The following is a 17,975-nucleotide window of genomic DNA, read 5'->3' as shown; positions in this document are numbered from 1 at the left end:
CTTCAGGCCTTATGTAGGCCAGGTAATTTCTGCTTTTGAATCTTTTTCATCTCTTTCTTCACTAAAGTGTTGGATGGCATAAAAGAGGGTGTGCTGCTTTGATCTTGCTCAGAAAGAAGTCTTCCCATATTTGAAGTCCCCTGCCACAGGTGGTCTCTAAGCCCCTCTGGTCTGAATGCCCATTACTTTTCACTGGTCTGAATAACAACTGACAGTCCTGTTTCCCAGGCTCCAGCCATATTTCCATTCTTGGAGCTTCTTCTGCCCCAGCCCCTTCCTTTTAGCCTCACGTAGCCAGCTGCCTCCTGCCCTTGACATGTCCCTCTTGTCCAGAGTCATAGCTCTGGGCCTTCACAGATATCCAGGAACCAGGTAGTATATGTGCCTGTGGCATTGAAAGGCAGTTGTGAAGGCAGTATTTAATTTCCTTTTTATTAGTCTCTGACCCAGCCCTACTAGACTGTAAGCTTTGTGAAGACCATCTGTAGGCATGTTTACTACATGCTTCAGCACCCAGCAGAGTGCTAGGCCTTGGGCCTGATAAATATTTGTGAAATGATGGATGTCTGAGGTTTCATTCACTTGTCCTCTTTTTACTTCTTTGAGTTCTTTTCAAACCACCTTAATCCTCCTTTATTTAATTCCACGTGTTTTGGTAAAGGTCTCTTTGAGAAGAGAATACTTTTCTGATGCCTATTCCTATTCTAACTGAAAGTATTAAAAAATTTTAACCAACTATGGCAGGACTTGGACTATATTTTCTGGTTCCTTCTATCCTCAAGAATTGCTTTTGATTAAATTAACAGCTTCTATGTTCTGTGCTGTTTGACTGTCTCAACTATATAGATCTTGAATCCATGTAAGAGTACTTGATGCTGAGGCCTGCTTCTTTCAGAGTTGTTTAGTTTGGCTTCTGGCACAAAACTGGTCTGAGGTGCTGCCTTTAACTTAACCACTAGGGTTTTGCTGAGCAGGGGCAAACCGTTGGGACTCATATGTTCCCCGTAGTACAGTACAGCTGATCAAAGCCTTTTTTGCCTTGCAGGAATCGATAGCAGGTACAATGAAGGCTGCAGAGAGCTGGCAAATTATCTTCTGTTTGGTTTGTACAATCAGAATACCAGTGATTTTGAGAAAACAGGGTTTTCTGAAGAGGTTCTAGATGGTAAGTATATATTGGTGAACTCTGTGTGAGAGAGGAGTAAGTGATATAGTACTTTGGATTCTTATTTCATGGACTTTTTATGGAAAAATATCAAATTTAAAATAGCCTGAAGATCCAGTATATTTTTGCTTTTTTTATTAATGAAAAACGACATTTCTTCTTTGCTGATATGTTAAGTAATATGCTCTGTAGGTTACCTGCTGGATTATAAGATACTAGTGACAAGTAGTTTTCAGAGTATGTTTACTAGATCAATTGGTTTTAGAGGAAAAAAGTAAACATTAATATTTGGCTTTATATCTTCTTGGCAAGGTACTAGTTTTCCTCTGAATTTTCCATTGCCTCTACATGCTGGGAGGTTCATATTATGTGCCATTGTCCTATGAAAGCACTCTCAGCTGTGATTCAAGGATAAGCCTGCAGGCTACTCCTGCAAGGAGGACTTCATGTGGATCTTCAGCTTAGGAACAAAGGCTCTTTGTCCTGCTCTGTCTTTGGGAATTGTTTTCTGTGAGCTGTAATTTATGACGATGCCTGTGACTACAATGCAGACTTTCTGCTTACATTCCCCTTTCCTTGGCTCTGAGACACTCACCCTGTGTTCATGCTGCTATGGGGTGATGCCCAGGAGCTATCTCTGATATCACATACTTAGCATTATGACTTGTCTGCCAGATGGATCAGGAGACACAGGAATAGACAAGTCAAAATGGATGAGAGACAGCTCTTGTGAAGCAGCTGGGGGACGTGTGAAAGCAAACATCTGATGTTGAAATAATCTTGCTGTGGATCTAGTACAGTGGTTCTCAACTGGGGGCAGTTTTATCCCCCAGGGGACATTTGGCAATATCTGAAGACATTTTTGATTGTCACAACTGGGCAGAGTGGATAGAGGCCAGAGATGCTGCTAAACATCCTACAATGCATACACAGGACAGCTCCCCACAACAAAGAATGATCTGGTCTAAACTGTCAGTAGTGCTGAAGGTGAAGAACCCTGGCCTAGTGTATATGAAAATTCTTCTGTAGTAAAGTCCTTAATAGTATCTATCCTTATAGATTGGTGAAAGATTTTCTTTTTATTAGGAAGTACAGAAAGCAGGGTGAAATTATTCCTTCTGTTAATTTTTTTTCAATTCAAATTTAGTTTCAGATTTTGATTTAAAAAAATGCTTTCTTAGACTGTAAAACATACTGGTTTGGAAAGAATTCATCTTGGCAGCTCATTTAGACAGTTACAAAAAGGCAGATACTTGCATCAACCACACATTTCACTGTAGTCAAGGTTGCTAAGGACATTGCAGTACTGAAATTAAGGAAGTAGTTTAAATCCTCAGAGGTGTTCCTTTTTGCTTATCTTTATCCTGTCACCTAGCACAATGAGTGCTTATAAAGTGAGCGTTTTCTTCCAAATTAATAAATTCATTTTTTAAATCCAAGTAACTAGAAAGCTGAGTTCACCAGATTTATCTTCTACATTACAGTCCCTAATTATCTGAGAGAAGAAGAGGCAAACACAAAGGATTTATTTTAAAAAGAAACTTTTAAAATAGTTTACGTGCTCTATGCTTTCTTCTTTTACCTGACTGTGTACTCTGTTAAAATTTATTTGTAGTGATGACATCAGTCTTGTGAGATCCTGAGCATGCTTCATTAGGTTTAGTAGCTGTTGCATTATTTCTTTTATTGGATCCTAATTCTTCGAAGTATGTTACACATTAGTACAGAGTACAGTCTATACAGGAAGCCCTCCGTGACATCAAACTCTCACTATTGAGCAGGTGACCTACAGGAGATTCAGGGTGGGTCTCCCAGCAGAATGAGACGGGGCTTCTTTCCCATCCCTTGCTACCTTTTAACTCTAGCACTTAGCTGAGAGTCAGCAGTGAAGAGCCTGCTCCATACTGTGTTGCCTAGAACACCTAGGGTCTGACCAGGTGTGGAGCTCAGAGTGGCTTAAAAGGCCACCATCATGGAGCTTTATTTCATGGGGCCACCCAGCTGTGCAGACAGCTGAGATCAGTATTCACTGGGCTTATGTTTTTGTAGATTATGGTCCATCACACTGTGTTACTGTGTTGGCATTGCCCTAAACCTGCTGCCTTAGTTGCTTCCTGCCCCCATGCTCCTCTCTCACTTCCAGCCATCTCCTCTAGCCCCTTCCCTAGTGTCATCTTGTTAGAAAGAGGCCTAATGACTTTGGTTTCTGAGGAGCCGTAGAATGGAGCCTCTGCTTTTCTTCTGGAAGTGTGACTGCTTTCTTTCTCAGTGTTCAAACTGTTTTAACATTCCTGCCCCGTTCCATGGCTTGTTTGTTAGTTTACTTGGTTTTATTTGCACCTTTGGGATTGCTTTATTTATTTGACCCAGCAGCATCGATGGTTATTCCCTAAATCTGTGAGCTGCTGATCACTTGCCTCTACTTCCTTCCTCCCAGCCTTTCCTGTGTACAGAGTTTACATCTGTATACAATAACCCTTCCCAGGTTGCAAGGCAAAGGGTATCCTCGGGCCCACGATTTGCCTTGAGCCAGGTGAGCCAGCAGCCAAGAGCTTTATACACTGATGTCTGCAGGAGAACCAGTCACTGGCCATATTTGGTGCTGTTTTCCTGCCTCAGTGGCTTTTATCTGTAGAGTTTCCAATTGCTATCTATCTCCACAGTGAAGTACACAGTTGAGTTTGGTACAACAAATTTTGCTGTGTTGAACTTTGTGAAACACCCTGAAGGCTGTTCTTTTGACTTTTCTACCACAACCAGAGGGCCACAGTAGTGGAAGCATAGCATGGGGATGAGGAAATGCTTGCTGTCCACACTTGAGTGTTCTATAGTCACTTTGAAGCACGTTGCCTAATTAAAGAATTTTCGGTTTAGAGTTTTGTTACATTGTTTCTGTAGTTTTAATGGTTTTACTGATTATGTGGGCAGAAGATGTGTAAAGGAAATGCCTTTGACAATCTTGTGTTTTAATTTTGTTTTTCTTACAGATGTGATTATATTGATTAAATCAGATAGTGTCCATCTGTACTGTAATCCTATAAATTATCGCTATCTTTTACCCTATGTGGCACATTGGAGAAATCTGCATTTCCACTGCATGACCGAAAATGAGGTGAGGAGAAACGATAAAATAGGCGCTTAGAGACACTCTGAGGATATTCGTTCAGGAAAATGTATTGATAGAATGGGAACAGGAGGTCCTTAAAGAAATCAAATTGGGGAGTTCCCTGGTGGTCCAGTGGTTAGGACTCCAAGCTTCCACTGCAGGGGGCATGGGTTTGATCCCTGGTTGTGGAACTATGATCCCGCATGCCGTGCAACATGGCCCCCACAAAAAATAAAAATTTGTGAAATGTGGTTACACAAAAAAAGGTTATTTTTTTTAGTGGAACTTTTCATATTTCATTATGAGGCTACCCTAGCAATAAATTATATGCCTGAAAGAGACAAAAAGGACTATTAAAATTGGGACCTAATAATGGGCTTGTGAACCTGCCTTCCTACCCTGCTTCTTTATCCCCGGCCTGGGTCCATTCTCTCGGGCCTAGGAACTGCCCTAGGAGAATTTGATAAGCTCTGTGACATTTCCATGTTTGGATTTCTTGGTATTTGTTTCTATTTCCCTTTAGACCCTTTTCAAAGATTTGGCTAGAAATCAAATTGGGACTTAAGATTTAGGATTTCATGGAAATTGTGACCCAGTGTAGGTCCAGAACGTTTCTTGCCATATGAGCATTTGGGGGACTTTTGAGGACAAGTTTTATCTCTTGCATTTAGGTCTCTGATCCATTTTGAGTTGATTTTTGTGTGTGGTGTAAGGTAAGGGAACACTGAAAGTTGCCTTTAAAAATACCCTCTTGGGCTTCCCTGGTGGCGCAGTGGTTGGCAGTCCGCCTGCCGATGCAGGGGACGTGGGTTCATGCCCCGGTTCGGGAGGATCCCGCGTGCCGTGGAGCGGCTGGGCCCGTGAGCCATGGCTGCTGGGCCTGCGTGTCCGGAGGCTGTGCTCCGCAACGGGAGAGGCCACAGCAGTGAGAGGCCTGCGTACCGAAAAAAAGAAAAAAACCCTCTTGTTGGGAATTCCCTAGCGTTCCAGTGGTTAGGACTGTGTGCTTTTACTGCCAAGGAATGGGTTCAGTCCCTAGTCAGGGAACTAAGATCCCGCAAGCCACGCAATGCGGCCAAGCAAAACAAAACAAAACAAAAACAAACAAAAAAACCCTCTTGGGACATTTGGGACAACTAATAAAAATGCACAGAAAATATGGGATTTTGTATGATGTCTCATTAGAGCCTGTTCCCTTTCTATTTCCTTCTTTAGTATGAAGATGAGGAAGCTGCAGAAGAATTTAAAATTGCCAGTTTTGTGGACATGGTTCGAGACTGTAGTAGAATTGGCATTCCTTACAGCTCCCAAGGTGCGTATCTGACAGTCAGTCATTTTAGAACCTTGCTGGGATGGTGTGTGAATCGAATGTCCTTACTTCTCCTTTCAGTGGAGGCATTCAGCTGGGAAACCTGTTGATCTGTTTTCACTAAAGGCAGAGAGGATCAAGCAGAATGAAATTTGGGAACTTTCCTATGCAAGCTTGTATTCGTAACTGAAGGTTCTGCAGCAACACAGCATGCTACCAGCAGCAGTCAGAAGAACTGATAAGGGATTTACCATAGTTGCCATCTATGCTATACCACTTATTATACTTGAAGTGTAGATGTGGGGCCTCTTGCTAATAAGAAATAGTAATTTGGGTAGCTGTTAAAAATATGCTGACAGTGAGACTCAAAAATAATGTGTAGGGGACTTCCCTGGTGGTCCAGTGGTTAAGACTCTGTGCTTCCAGTGCAGGGGCACGGGTTCGATCCCTGGTCTGGGAACTAAGATCCCACGTGCCAACACGGCATGGCCGAAAAAAAACGTGTGAAAACAGAGGGAAAAAATGAACAAGCTTAGCAGTGCTTGTATCTTATTTATAAAAAAAAAAAAAAAAAAAAACTTTGCACATTGAAGCTTGTTGTTATAAGAAAAGAAAAATTTTGATTTGGTATTTTTCCCTTGAGGAAGTTGGTTAGCTGTGTTTCTTAAGGGAAAGGAGCCAAGTTTTAATAAATTTGTCTATTAATAAATATATCCACTTAGTGATACAAGTCAGATGTAGTCGGCCACTATTTATTTATTTACTTAGGAAACCAGAATATGAAAAAATACTGTAGAGAAATCTGAATTTTTGTAACTTGTTTGTGTATCTGTTTCAGTTTTATTTTGCTTGATGAGGCTGTGGTGAACTTGTGAGAAATGACGTCTAATGACCACATTAGATCAGGTTTAGACTGCTATATCCAGGACGGTATTTGATACATGTTGTACTTGATTCCTCTAGGTCACTTGCAGATATTTGATATGTTTGTAGTGGAGAAATGGCCAATTGTACAGGCCTTTGCACTTGAGGGCATTGGAGGGGATGGATTTTTTACCATGAAATACGAGGTATGTATGAAAAGCAGTGTGCCTGGTTTTTGTCTACCACTGGGCTGTTTTTATGAAGGCCCACAATGTAGGTGTATAACACTCTGAAAAGCTGGCAGTGACTCCAAAGGGCATGGAGCAAGTTAAAAGACTTGAAATGGAAAATAGTTGCTATTTAAGGCTAGTCCCCAAACTGAGCTCCTGTGCCCTTTATTCTTGGAGTTCCTCTCTGTCCTCCTTCCTCTCCTTTCCCCATTCTAAGTTCACTGTAGCACCCTAGGCTGACTCCTCTGTCACCCATATTTGTCACACCCACTCACCCATTCACCCACCCCTGATCTCTGGATTAGAAGCTCCTTGAGAACAAAAGCATTCTTGTTGTTTGTAGCTCAGAAGTTCGTATAATTTAACTGTTCAAGAGCAATGAAAGGAGCAATGAGAATTTTGTATAAGTACTGTGTACTAGAGGAATAAAAGGGTTAGATTTTATGGTAAGAACAGTATCTTTTATTTCAGTATTCTTTGCATCTAGATGACAAATAAATATTTGTTAAGTGAATTAATGAATGAGACTGGGAGAGGGGATCATCCAGGGTACATATTAGGGAGGATGACCTGGTATCCACCTGCCTCCATAGGATCCACACTGAAATGACCTGCCCCCAGTACAGGAAACCAGGGAGAGGGAACATTGACATGCTAGAAATGGGGACATACTCTTAGGGATAGAAGTAAGTGAGACCTTTGGAAGCAAGACCCAGGGCTAAGTCCTACCCCCTTCTGAGAAGTAGCAGTGTCCCTAAGAAATGTTCGGAGGCTCACCTGGCAAACCCTGTAATGTAGAGGAACGTGGGCTGTAGGGATGAAGAGACACAACACCACATCAGCCCTACTCTTCTTGCTCCAAACCAGTTTTCTCACATTGACCACAGGTAGCAGAACATCAACAAGGCTGTGGGAGCTGCCCCTGATAGCACCTAATGCCCTCTAATTTAGAAGAAGAGGGGCTTGAAAGGAGGCAAGCCATAGGAGGTAGAGAGGAAGCTTAAAATTTTTAGTGATAAAGATAATGTTTATTTTTAATTAATTGTATAAACTAGGCATTTATACTGTCTCGTATACTCCAGGCACTGTTCTAAGCATTTTACATGAATTAACTTTAATTCTTACAATAACCCTCTGAAGTAGGTACTATTACCATCCCTGTTTTATGGAAAGTTTAAATGAATTTCTCAAAGTCACAGAGCTAGTAGCCTGTGAGTGGCAGGGCTAGGGCCCAGTCAAGAGAGTCTGGCTTCAGAGCCTGTGCTCCTAACCCCTGGACTGCCACTAGATTAGAATTAGAAAGCAGTGCACTAGGAGGCTATACAATTCATGCAGCTCAAATGGGGCAGACCTCTGGCTTCTGCCTTAAGGTGCATCATACCATGAAGTCAAATCCAGGCAATGTAGATTTTTCCTGTAGGGTGGTGTTTTTAGGGGATGGGATGGGCAGTGAGGAGGAAACAGCACACATCATATTGTAAGAGTTATTACTATAAGTCTTCTCTCAAGATCCCTTTCTTCAGATCCTGCCCTTCTCTGTAGCCACTAATTTTCATTCTCTCAGATACTTTCCTTTCGTCTCCATCTCATTTCCCTTGACCTCACTTCTCTTCCTTACCCTGTCCTTCCTGGTCGTTTAAGGTATGGAGTAGTTTGGCCTACTGATCAGCTCTGCCATTATACTGTACTTCTCTCTGATTCACATATTAAAGGCCTGATAACTGCCTGAGCCAGAAAAATTCTTGCCTTCTTTGAAAGCTAGGAGGAGAACTACGGATACTTACAACTTAATTTTTCAAACTACTTTTTTATTACATGCTCATACCCAGAAGAAAATCCTTAATTCAGAGGATGTTTTCATCCCTGATGTGGTAGGTGCCAGCATGAGAAAGGAAGCCAGACCCACATAGCATTTACTTGGTATTTAGGCTGAGCCAAACTAAGTTATGGATATAGGGAACTCTTTCTTCCTGGAAGCAGTACAGGGAAGTTCCTCTGCTAGGGCTTTCCCTGCCTCCAACTTCCTTCTTACTCTCCAGCTGCTGGAACTGTATGACCTGGTAATGTAAATTTACATTAACTAGCTCCCCAAGGGGAGGATTCTAAAATAATCCTCTGAATAATGAGAATAACTACAGAGTAAACATTCATTCACCTTTTTATGGACAAACATAAGATTTTTGCACTGAAAGGTAGGATAAACCCTATGAAAAAATTCAAAAGGTAAGAAAGAGACCATAGCATAGTAGATGCAGGGATAGATTGGCATGCTTTTAAAAAATATTTTCTCCAGGAAATAAAATAAAAATTGAGAAAAATATCTCTTTGTACTTTTTAAGAATGCAGTTTGTAAAAAGAGAAATGAGATAGGTAGAGCAAGCAGAATTAAAAAGGGAGGTGGATGACATGAGGAAATATTGTTATGTCTCCAAATTCATTAGTAGAATTAAGATTTGAATTTCAAAATAGAAATCAGGGAGATTGGCCAAATGGCAGAGTAGAAAGACCCTGAGCCCACCTTCTGTCACAAGCACACCAAAATCAGAATTATTTGCAGAGCAACCATCGATGAAAAAAGACCACAACCTACCAGAAAGACCTTCTACAACTAAAGACATAAGGAACGAACCACAACAAGACAGGTAGGAAGGGCAGACTTGCAATATAGTCAGGTCCTTTTCCCCCAGGTGGGTGACCCACAACTGGAGGATAATTACATTGCAGAGGTTCTCCCACAGCAGTGAGAGTTCTGAGCCCCACATCAGGCTCCCCAGCCTGAGGGCCCTGCACTGGGAAACTGAGCTCCCAGAGCATTTGACTTTTAAGGCCAGCAGGGCTTAATATCAGGAGTCCCACAGGACTGGGGGAAACAGAGACTTCATTCTTAAAGGGCGTGCACAAAATATCACACGCCCTGGGACTCAGGGCGAAAGCAGTAATTTGATAGGACCCCGGGCCAGGCTTACCTGCTGGTCTTGGGGAGTCTCCCAGAGAGGCAAGAGGCAACTGCAGCTCACCCTGGGGACATAGACGCTGATGGCAGCCATTCCTTGGGAGCTCCCTTCTATCACGTGGACATTAATGCTAGTGGTCGCCATTGTGGAATCCTCCCTCTAGCTCATTAGCACCAAGACCTGGCTTCAGTAGCCTGTAGGGGCCAGTGCTGGGATGCCTCAGGCCAAACTAACTAGGCAGGGGAACAGCCCCACCCATCAGCAGGCTGGCTGCCTGAAGACTTCCTGAACCCACAGCTGCCTTTAGACATGGCCCTGCCCACCAGAGGCTCAGGACCCAGCTCCACCTACCTGTGGGAAGGCACCAGTCCCAGAATCCTCTGGGCCCCAGCCCTGCCCTCCCAGAAGCCTGCTGCGGCCTTTGGACCAGTCTCACCAACCAAGGGGCAGACGCTAGCTGCAAGAAAACCAGACTCCCACAGCCTGTGAATCCAGCCTGCCCAAAGCAGGCCAGACCCTGCCCTGAGACCACTTTGGCCCTGGCCCCCTGCCCACTAGCAGCCAAATACAAGCTTCAGGACACCCTGGACCCCAAACCCAACTGTGTCAGGACACATGTCAGGACACACACACACACACACACACACCAGTGATCTGACACCAGCTCTGGGATCCCTAGGCCTAGAAACCAGACTCCAAGACCCAGGTCTGCCTGCCAGTAGTCTGGTACTAACTCCAGGACCTGGCTTCACCCACCAGTGGACAGGCAACAACCCTGGAGTCTTCTGGGGCTCCCTGAGGTTTTCCAGCCCCACCAACCAGCAGCCGGCAGCCTCTGCACAAGGCAGGGCCTGGCAACCAACTGGACCAGGCGCCAACAAAGCCTACCACATCACGCAAATAGCCCTCTACAAAAGAAGGACCCACACAGCCCTCATGGGAGAACCCCTAGAGCATATAGCTTGGGTGACAAGGGGGGGTGCACTGCCGGGATGCATAGGATGTCTCCTACAGAAGACCACTTCTCCAAAGTTGGGAAACATAATTAACCTACCAGATAAATAAAAATCCAAACAGCAACTTAGACAAAATGAGGGGACAGAGGAACATGTTCCAGTCAAGGGAATTAGATAAAACCCCAGAAGATGAATTAAGTGAAAAAGGCAATCTTCCCAAGAAAGAGTGCAGGGTGGTGATCATAAAGATGATCAAAGAATGTGGGTGGGGCTTCCCTGGTGGCTCAGTGGTTAAGAATCCTCCTGCCAATGCAGGGGACACGGGTTCGATCCCCGGTCCAGGAAGATCCCATATGCTGCGGAGCATCTAAGCCCATGGGCCACAGCTACTGAGCCTGTGCTCTAGAGCCCGCGAGCCACAACTACTGAAGCCCGCGTGCCACAACTGCTGAAGCCCACGCACCTAGAGCCCATGCTCCTCAACAAGAGAAGCCACCACAATGAGAAGCCTGCGCACCGCAACGAAGAGTAGCCCCCACTCGCCACAACTAAAGAAAGCCCATGTGCGGCAACGAAGACCCAACATAACCAAAAAAATAAATTAAAAAAAAAAAAAGAATGTGGGTGAAGAATGGATGCACAGAGCGAGAAATTAGAAGTTTTTAACAAAGAGTTTGAAAATATAAAGAACAGCTAGAGATGAAGAATACAGTAACGGAAATGAAAAATACATTAGAAGGAATCATCAGTATATTAAATGATACAGAAGAATGAATCAGTGAGCTGGAAGACAAAGTAGTGGAAATCACTGATGCTGAACAGAAAAAAGAATGAAATGAGGACAGTGTAAGAGACCTCTGGGACAACATCAAGCGCACTAATATTTGCATTATAGGGGTCTTAGAAGGAGAAGAGAGAAAGGTGCTAAGAACATACTTGAAGACATAATAGCTGAAAACTTCCCTAACCTGGAATAGGTTACAGTTATTCACATCCAGGAAATGCAGAGTCCCATACAGGATTAACCCAAAGAGGAACACACCAAGACACGTTATAATTAAAATGGCAAAAATTAAAGAGAGAATATTAAAAGAGGCAAGACAAAAGGAACAAATAACATACAAGGGAACTCCCATAAGGCTGTGAGCTGATTTTTCAGCAGAAACTCTGCAGGCCAGAAGGGAGTACCATGATAAATTTAAAGTGACAAAAGGGAAAAACCTACAAGCACAAATGCACTACTCAGTAAGGCTTTCATGCATATTTGTTGATGAGAGCAAAAGCTTTATAGACAAGCAAAAGCTGAAAGAGTTCACCACCAAACCAGCTTTATAACCAATGTTAAAGGAACTTCTCTAGGTGAAAAAGAAAAGGCCACAACTAGAAACATGAAAATTATGAAATGAAAAAGCTCATCAGTAAGGAGAACATACAGTAAAGATAGGAAATCATCCATGCACAAACCTAGTAGAAAGGTGAAAAGGCAAAAGTAGTAAAATCCACAATATCCACAAATATACACAATAAGCACTTAAGGGATACACAGAAGAATTAGATGTAAAATGTGGTGGTGTTTTGCCGAAAGCCTGCTTTCTGTTTTAAGGTTTGTTGGATTTGCTGGCAAAATAACCACTTGTTTCACACAAATAAACAGCTTTAATCCTTTAATGAAAGATGATTTAGCTTAATTTTAATATACAATCATTAGAAGGAAAGGAATAAGAATATTAGAGAAACATAACACGGTATATATACATCACGGAATTGGGCCAACGCCTACTTCCAGATCCAAACAGCAGCTGGGAAGTCCTGAGTAACACCAGTCTGGAGCCCCAGTTGGGAAGGGTCCTGGGCGGTGCCTCCACCCCATGGGTGAGACTTCAGATCAGAGTTCCAGGGGCTTCCATTTGTAATTCCAGGCCACAAACTGATATCAGTTTGCATGCCAAAATGCAGCTCTGGATTTACTTTAGCAATGCTGTTTGTTTCACCATGTGGGTCACAAGATTTTCCAGACCCCAGGGGACTGGCCAGGTCCCCGGGGCTCAAGAAATTCCAAGACCCACTCCCTTTCTTATTGTGAGTGCTGCTTGCCTTGCTAGCAGCATTGTTAGGTGTGCAAGCAAGCGTACAGTCCAGGCTGGGTCACGGGTCAGTCAGAGGCCTGCTTCTGCATCTGAAGCCTGAACAAGACTACTTTATTAATTTTCCCAACAGATATCAAAAACAGTCATAGTGAGGGGAGGAGAGTGCAAACTGTGGGATTGTTAAAATGCATTTGAAATTAAGAGATCAACAACTTTAAACAATCAAGTATGTATATAGATTGCTATATGAAAACCTCATGGTAACCACAAACCAAAAGACTGTAATAGATGTACACAAAAAAGAAAAATCCAAACAAAACACTAAAGATAGTCACAAGAGAACAAAAGAAGAAAAAGGACCTACAAAAGCAACCCCAAAACAATTAAAATGACAATAAGAACATATATATCAATAATTACCTTAAATGTAAATGGACTGACTGCTCCAATCAGAAGACACAGAGTAGCTGAATGGATACAAAAACAAGACCTTTGTATATGCTGACTACAAGAGGCTTCACTTCAGGTCTAAAGACACACACAAACTGAAAGTGAGGGGATGGATAAAGGTATTCCATGCAAATGGAAATTAACAGAAAGCCAGGGTAGCAATACTTATATCAGACAAAATAGATCCTAAAATAAAGGCTGTTATAAGAGACAAAGAAGGACACTACATAATAATCAAGGAATCAATCCAAGGAGAAGATATAACAATTATAAATATATATGCACCCAACATAGGAGCACTTAAATACATAAAGCAAATATTAATGGGCATAAAGGGAGAAATCAACAGTAACACAATAACAGTAGAGGACTTTAACACCCCGTTTACATCAATGGACAGATCATCCAGACAGAAAATCAGTAAGGAAGCACTGGCCTTAAATGACACATTAGACCAAATAGACTTAATTGATATAGAGCATTCCATCCAAAAGCAGCAGAATACACATTCTTTTCAAGTGCCCATGGAACATTCTCCAGGATAGGTCACATACTAGGCCACAAAACAAGTCTTGGTAAATTTTTTAAAAATTGAAATCATATCAAGCATCTTTTCCAACCACAACACTGACTAGAAACCAACTACAAGGAAAAAAACTGCAAAAACCACAAAACACATGGAGAGTTAACAATATGCTACTAAACAATGAATGGATCACTGAAGAAATCAAAAAGGAAATAAAAAATTACCTAGAGACAAATGAAAATGAAAACATGATGATCCAAAACCTATGGGACACAGCAAAAGCAGTTCTAAGGGGGAAGTTTATAGCAATACAAGCTTACCTTAGGAAACAAGAAAAATCTCAAATAAACAACCTAACCTTACACCTAAAGGAGCTAGAGAAAGAAGAACAAACAAAACCCAAAGTTAGTGGAAGGGAAAAAGTCATAAAGATGGCAGAAATAAATGAAATAGAGATTTTTAAAAAAATAGAAAAGATAGATGAAACTAAAAGCTGGTTCTCTGAAAAGATAAAATTGATGAGTCTTTAGCCAGCCGCATAAAGAAGAAAGGGAGAGAGCCTAAATCAATAATACCAGAAATGAAAAAGGAGAAGTTACAGCTGACACCACAGGAATACAAAGGATCATAAGAGACCACTACGAGCAACTATACATCAATAAAATGGACAAACTAGAAGAAATGGACCAATTCTTAAAAAGGTACAATCTCCCAAGACTGAACCAGGAAGAAATAAAAAATATGAACAGACCAATTACCAGTACTAAAATTGAATCAAAAACAAACAAAAAACAAAACAAAACAAAAACACTCCCAGAAAACAATAGTCCAGGACCAGATGGCTTTACAGGTGAGTTCTACCAAACATTTAGAGAAGAATTAACACCTGTCCTTCTGAAACTGTTCCAGAAAACTGCAGAGAAGGAACACTTCCAAAATCATTCTTTGAGGCCAACATCACCTGATACCAAAACCAGACTAAGATACCATAAAAAAAGAAAATAACAGGCCAGTATCACTGATGAGCATAGATGCAAAAACCATCAACAAAATCATCAACTGAATCCAACAGCACATTAAAAGGATCATACATCATGATCAAGTGGGATCTATCAATGGAAATTTGCAGTATCTGCAGATCAATCAGTGTGATACATCACATTAACAAGTTGAAGACTAAAAACCATATGATCATCTCAACAGATGCAGAAAAGGCAAAATTCAATACCCATTATGATTAAAAACCCTCCAAAAAGTGGGCATAGAGAGAGCATACCTCAACATAATAAAAGCAATTTAGGACAAAAAAGGAATCCAAATTGGAAAGGAAGAAGTAAAGCTTTCACTGTTTGTGGATGACATAATACTATACATAGAAAATCCTAAAGACACTACCAGGAAACTGCTAGAGCTAATCAATGAATTTGGTGAAGTTGCAGGTTATAAAATTAATATACAGAAATCTGTTGCATTTCTATACACTAACAATGAACTATCACAAAGAGAAATTAAGGAAACAATCCCATCTACCATTGCATCAAAAAGAATAAAATACCTAGGAATAAATCTGCCTAAAGAGTTAAAAGACCTCAGAAAACTGTATGACACTGATGAAAGAAATTAAAGATGACACAAATGGAAAGATATATACCGTGGTCTCGGATTGGAAGAAGTAATATTGTTAAAATGACCATACTACCCGAGGCAATCTACAGATTCGGTTCAATCCCTATCAAAATACCAATGGCATTTTTCATGGAACTAGAGCAAATAATTTTAAAATTTGTATGGAAACACAAAAGACCCCAAAGAACCAAAACAGTCTTGAGAAAGAAGAACGACAGAGCTGGAGGAATCGCAGTCCCTGACTTTAGACTATACTACAAAGCTGCAGTAATAACAGCAGTATGGTACTGGCACACAGACACATAGATCAATGGAACAGAATAGAGAGCCCAGCAATAAACCCATGCACTTATGGTCAATTAATCTACAACAAAAGAGGCAAGAATATACAATGGAGAGAAGACAGTCTCCAATAAGTGGTGCTGGGAAAACTAGACAGCTACATGTAAAAGAATGAAATTAGAACATTGTCTAACACCATATACAAAAATAAACTCAAAGTGGATTAAAGACCTAAGTGTAAGGCTGGAAACCATAAAACTAGAGGAAAACCTAGGCAGAACACTCTGACATAAATTGTAGCAATAGTTTTTTGGATCTTCCTCCTAATGCAAATTAAATAAATTAAAAATAAACAAGTCAGACCTGATTAAACTTAAAAGCTTTCGCACAGCAAAGGAGACCATCAACAAAATGAAGACAGCCTACTGAATGGGAGAAGATATTTGCAAATGATACAACTGATAAGAATTAATATCCAGAATATATAAAAAGCTCATACAACTCCACATCCAAAAAACAACCCAATCAAAAAATGGGCAGAAGTCCTAAACAGACATTTCTCCAAAGAAGACATGCAGATGGCCAACAGGCATGTGAAAAGATGCTCAACATCGCTATCATCAGGGAAATGCAACTCAAAACCACAATGAGATATCACCTCACATTTGTCAGAATGACTGTCATCGAAAAGAACACAAATAAATGTTGATAAGGATGTGGAGAAAAGGGAAGCCATCATACACTGTTGGTGGAAATGTAAATTGGTAGAGCTACTGTGGAAAACAGTATGGAGATTCCTCAAAAAACTGAAAATATAACTATCTTATATCCCAGCGATTCCACTCCTGGGTATACATTCAAAAAAAATACCCCAAAACTCTAACTCAACAAGATACATGCACCCCAGTGTTCACAGCAACATTATTTACAGTTGCCAATATATGGACGCAACCTAAGTGTTCATCAGTAGATGAATGGATAAAGAAGATATGGTGTATATATATACAATGGAATACTGCTCAGCCATAAAAAAAGAATAAAAACTTGCCATTTGCAACAACATGGATGGATTTGGATGGTATGCTAAGTGAAATAAGTCAGAGAAACACAAATATATTTTATGTGGAATCTAAAAAAATACAACAAACTAGTGAATAAAATGAAAAAGAAATAGACTCACAGATATAAAGAACTAACTAGTCGTTACCAGTGGGGAGAGGGAAGTGGGGAGGAGCAATATTAGGGGTAGGGGAATAAGAGGTACAAACTATTATGTATAAAATAAGCTACAAGGATATATTGTACAGCACAGGGAATATAGCCAATATTTTATTATAGCTATAAACGCAGTATAAGCTTTAAAAATTGTGAATCACTGTATTGTACACTTGCAACTTACATGATTTTGCACATCAACTATACTTCAATATAAATAAATAAATTTTTAAAATAGAAATCAATTCAGTACCTCAAAAATCTAATCAGTTGACACACCTGTAAACCTGTTCCACAGTACAGAGGAAGGAGCCAAGTATGTTAAATCAGTGAGGAAGAAGGTAATAAAATGGAGGATAGAGAATGGAAATAGGTGATATCAAAAATGAATTAACTGAAGGTTATGTAGTAGTCTGTGTCGTCCTCCCCACCTCCCAAGTGATAAACAACCGGACATTTACCAACTGCCACCTCCCACTAGGAAAAACAAGGAACAAGGTGAGTGGATGGGTGGGGTTTCTCTATAGAAACTGAAAAACAAAACAGAACTCATTGGGTAGTGTAGCTTTTGATGGCTGAGAGTAAAGCTCTCTATCTACACTTTCACACTTAGAATATGAGGGAGTAGAGATCCTATAATAACTGCCTCCTGCCTGTCTGCTCTCCCTATAAAACTTCCTGGTAGTTGACAAGCTCTGCTGAGAGCAGAAAGCGTCCAATCAGCCTTTTCATTTGAAAATATAAACAGGCAGTGAAGCTCACCACACATTTGATTAAATAACTGTAACTTGAAAGAAAAAGATCAAGATTTTTTTGAAACTCTGATTGATTAAGACCAAAGATGATTTATGATATAGAGGAAAAGTTAAGATACAAAACTCTCCTTAGGATGCCCAGAGAAATGTAAGATTTGGTGACTTATTAGAATAAGTGTTATTTTGTGATAAATGAATATAAGGAAAATATGAGCTCTGGAAAATGATAATTGATAAAATTAAGAGAGAAGTTGGGAGGTAAAGTTAGGAAAATCTCAAAATATGTAAGTTTAGAAATAAAAGAGGTAGAAAATATGAGAAAAAACTTAAAAGTAATAGAGAACTTATCCATGAGGTTTGATAACCATTAAGTAGGAGTTCTAGAAAAATAGAGCAGAGATATCAGAAGGGAGGAAATTAAAAAAAAAAAGAGTAAACATTTCCAGTGAT

The 17,975-nt window shown here is 40.7% G+C and overlaps 1 protein-coding gene across 1 annotated transcript in view; it reads left to right on the top strand.

The window, feature by feature from the left end:
- The window catches only part of DNAAF9 (dynein axonemal assembly factor 9), a 149,038-nt gene that overhangs the window by 28,939 nt on the left and 102,124 nt on the right, over positions 1–17,975 (top strand). The window contains exons 3-6 of the mRNA XM_060031149.1: positions 1,046–1,165; positions 4,153–4,277; positions 5,487–5,583; positions 6,544–6,650. Of these exons, the coding sequence (XP_059887132.1) occupies positions 1,046–1,165; positions 4,153–4,277; positions 5,487–5,583; positions 6,544–6,650 (449 nt within the window). The remainder of the gene's footprint in view (positions 1–1,045; positions 1,166–4,152; positions 4,278–5,486; positions 5,584–6,543; positions 6,651–17,975) is intronic.

Source organism: Delphinus delphis, chromosome 15 (genome assembly GCF_949987515.2).
Source record: "Delphinus delphis chromosome 15, mDelDel1.2, whole genome shotgun sequence".
In the NCBI taxonomy this organism is placed as follows: domain Eukaryota; kingdom Metazoa; phylum Chordata; class Mammalia; order Artiodactyla; family Delphinidae; genus Delphinus; species Delphinus delphis.
Note: the sequence above shows the minus strand (reverse complement) of the source record. Positions and strands in the feature narration are given on the sequence as shown.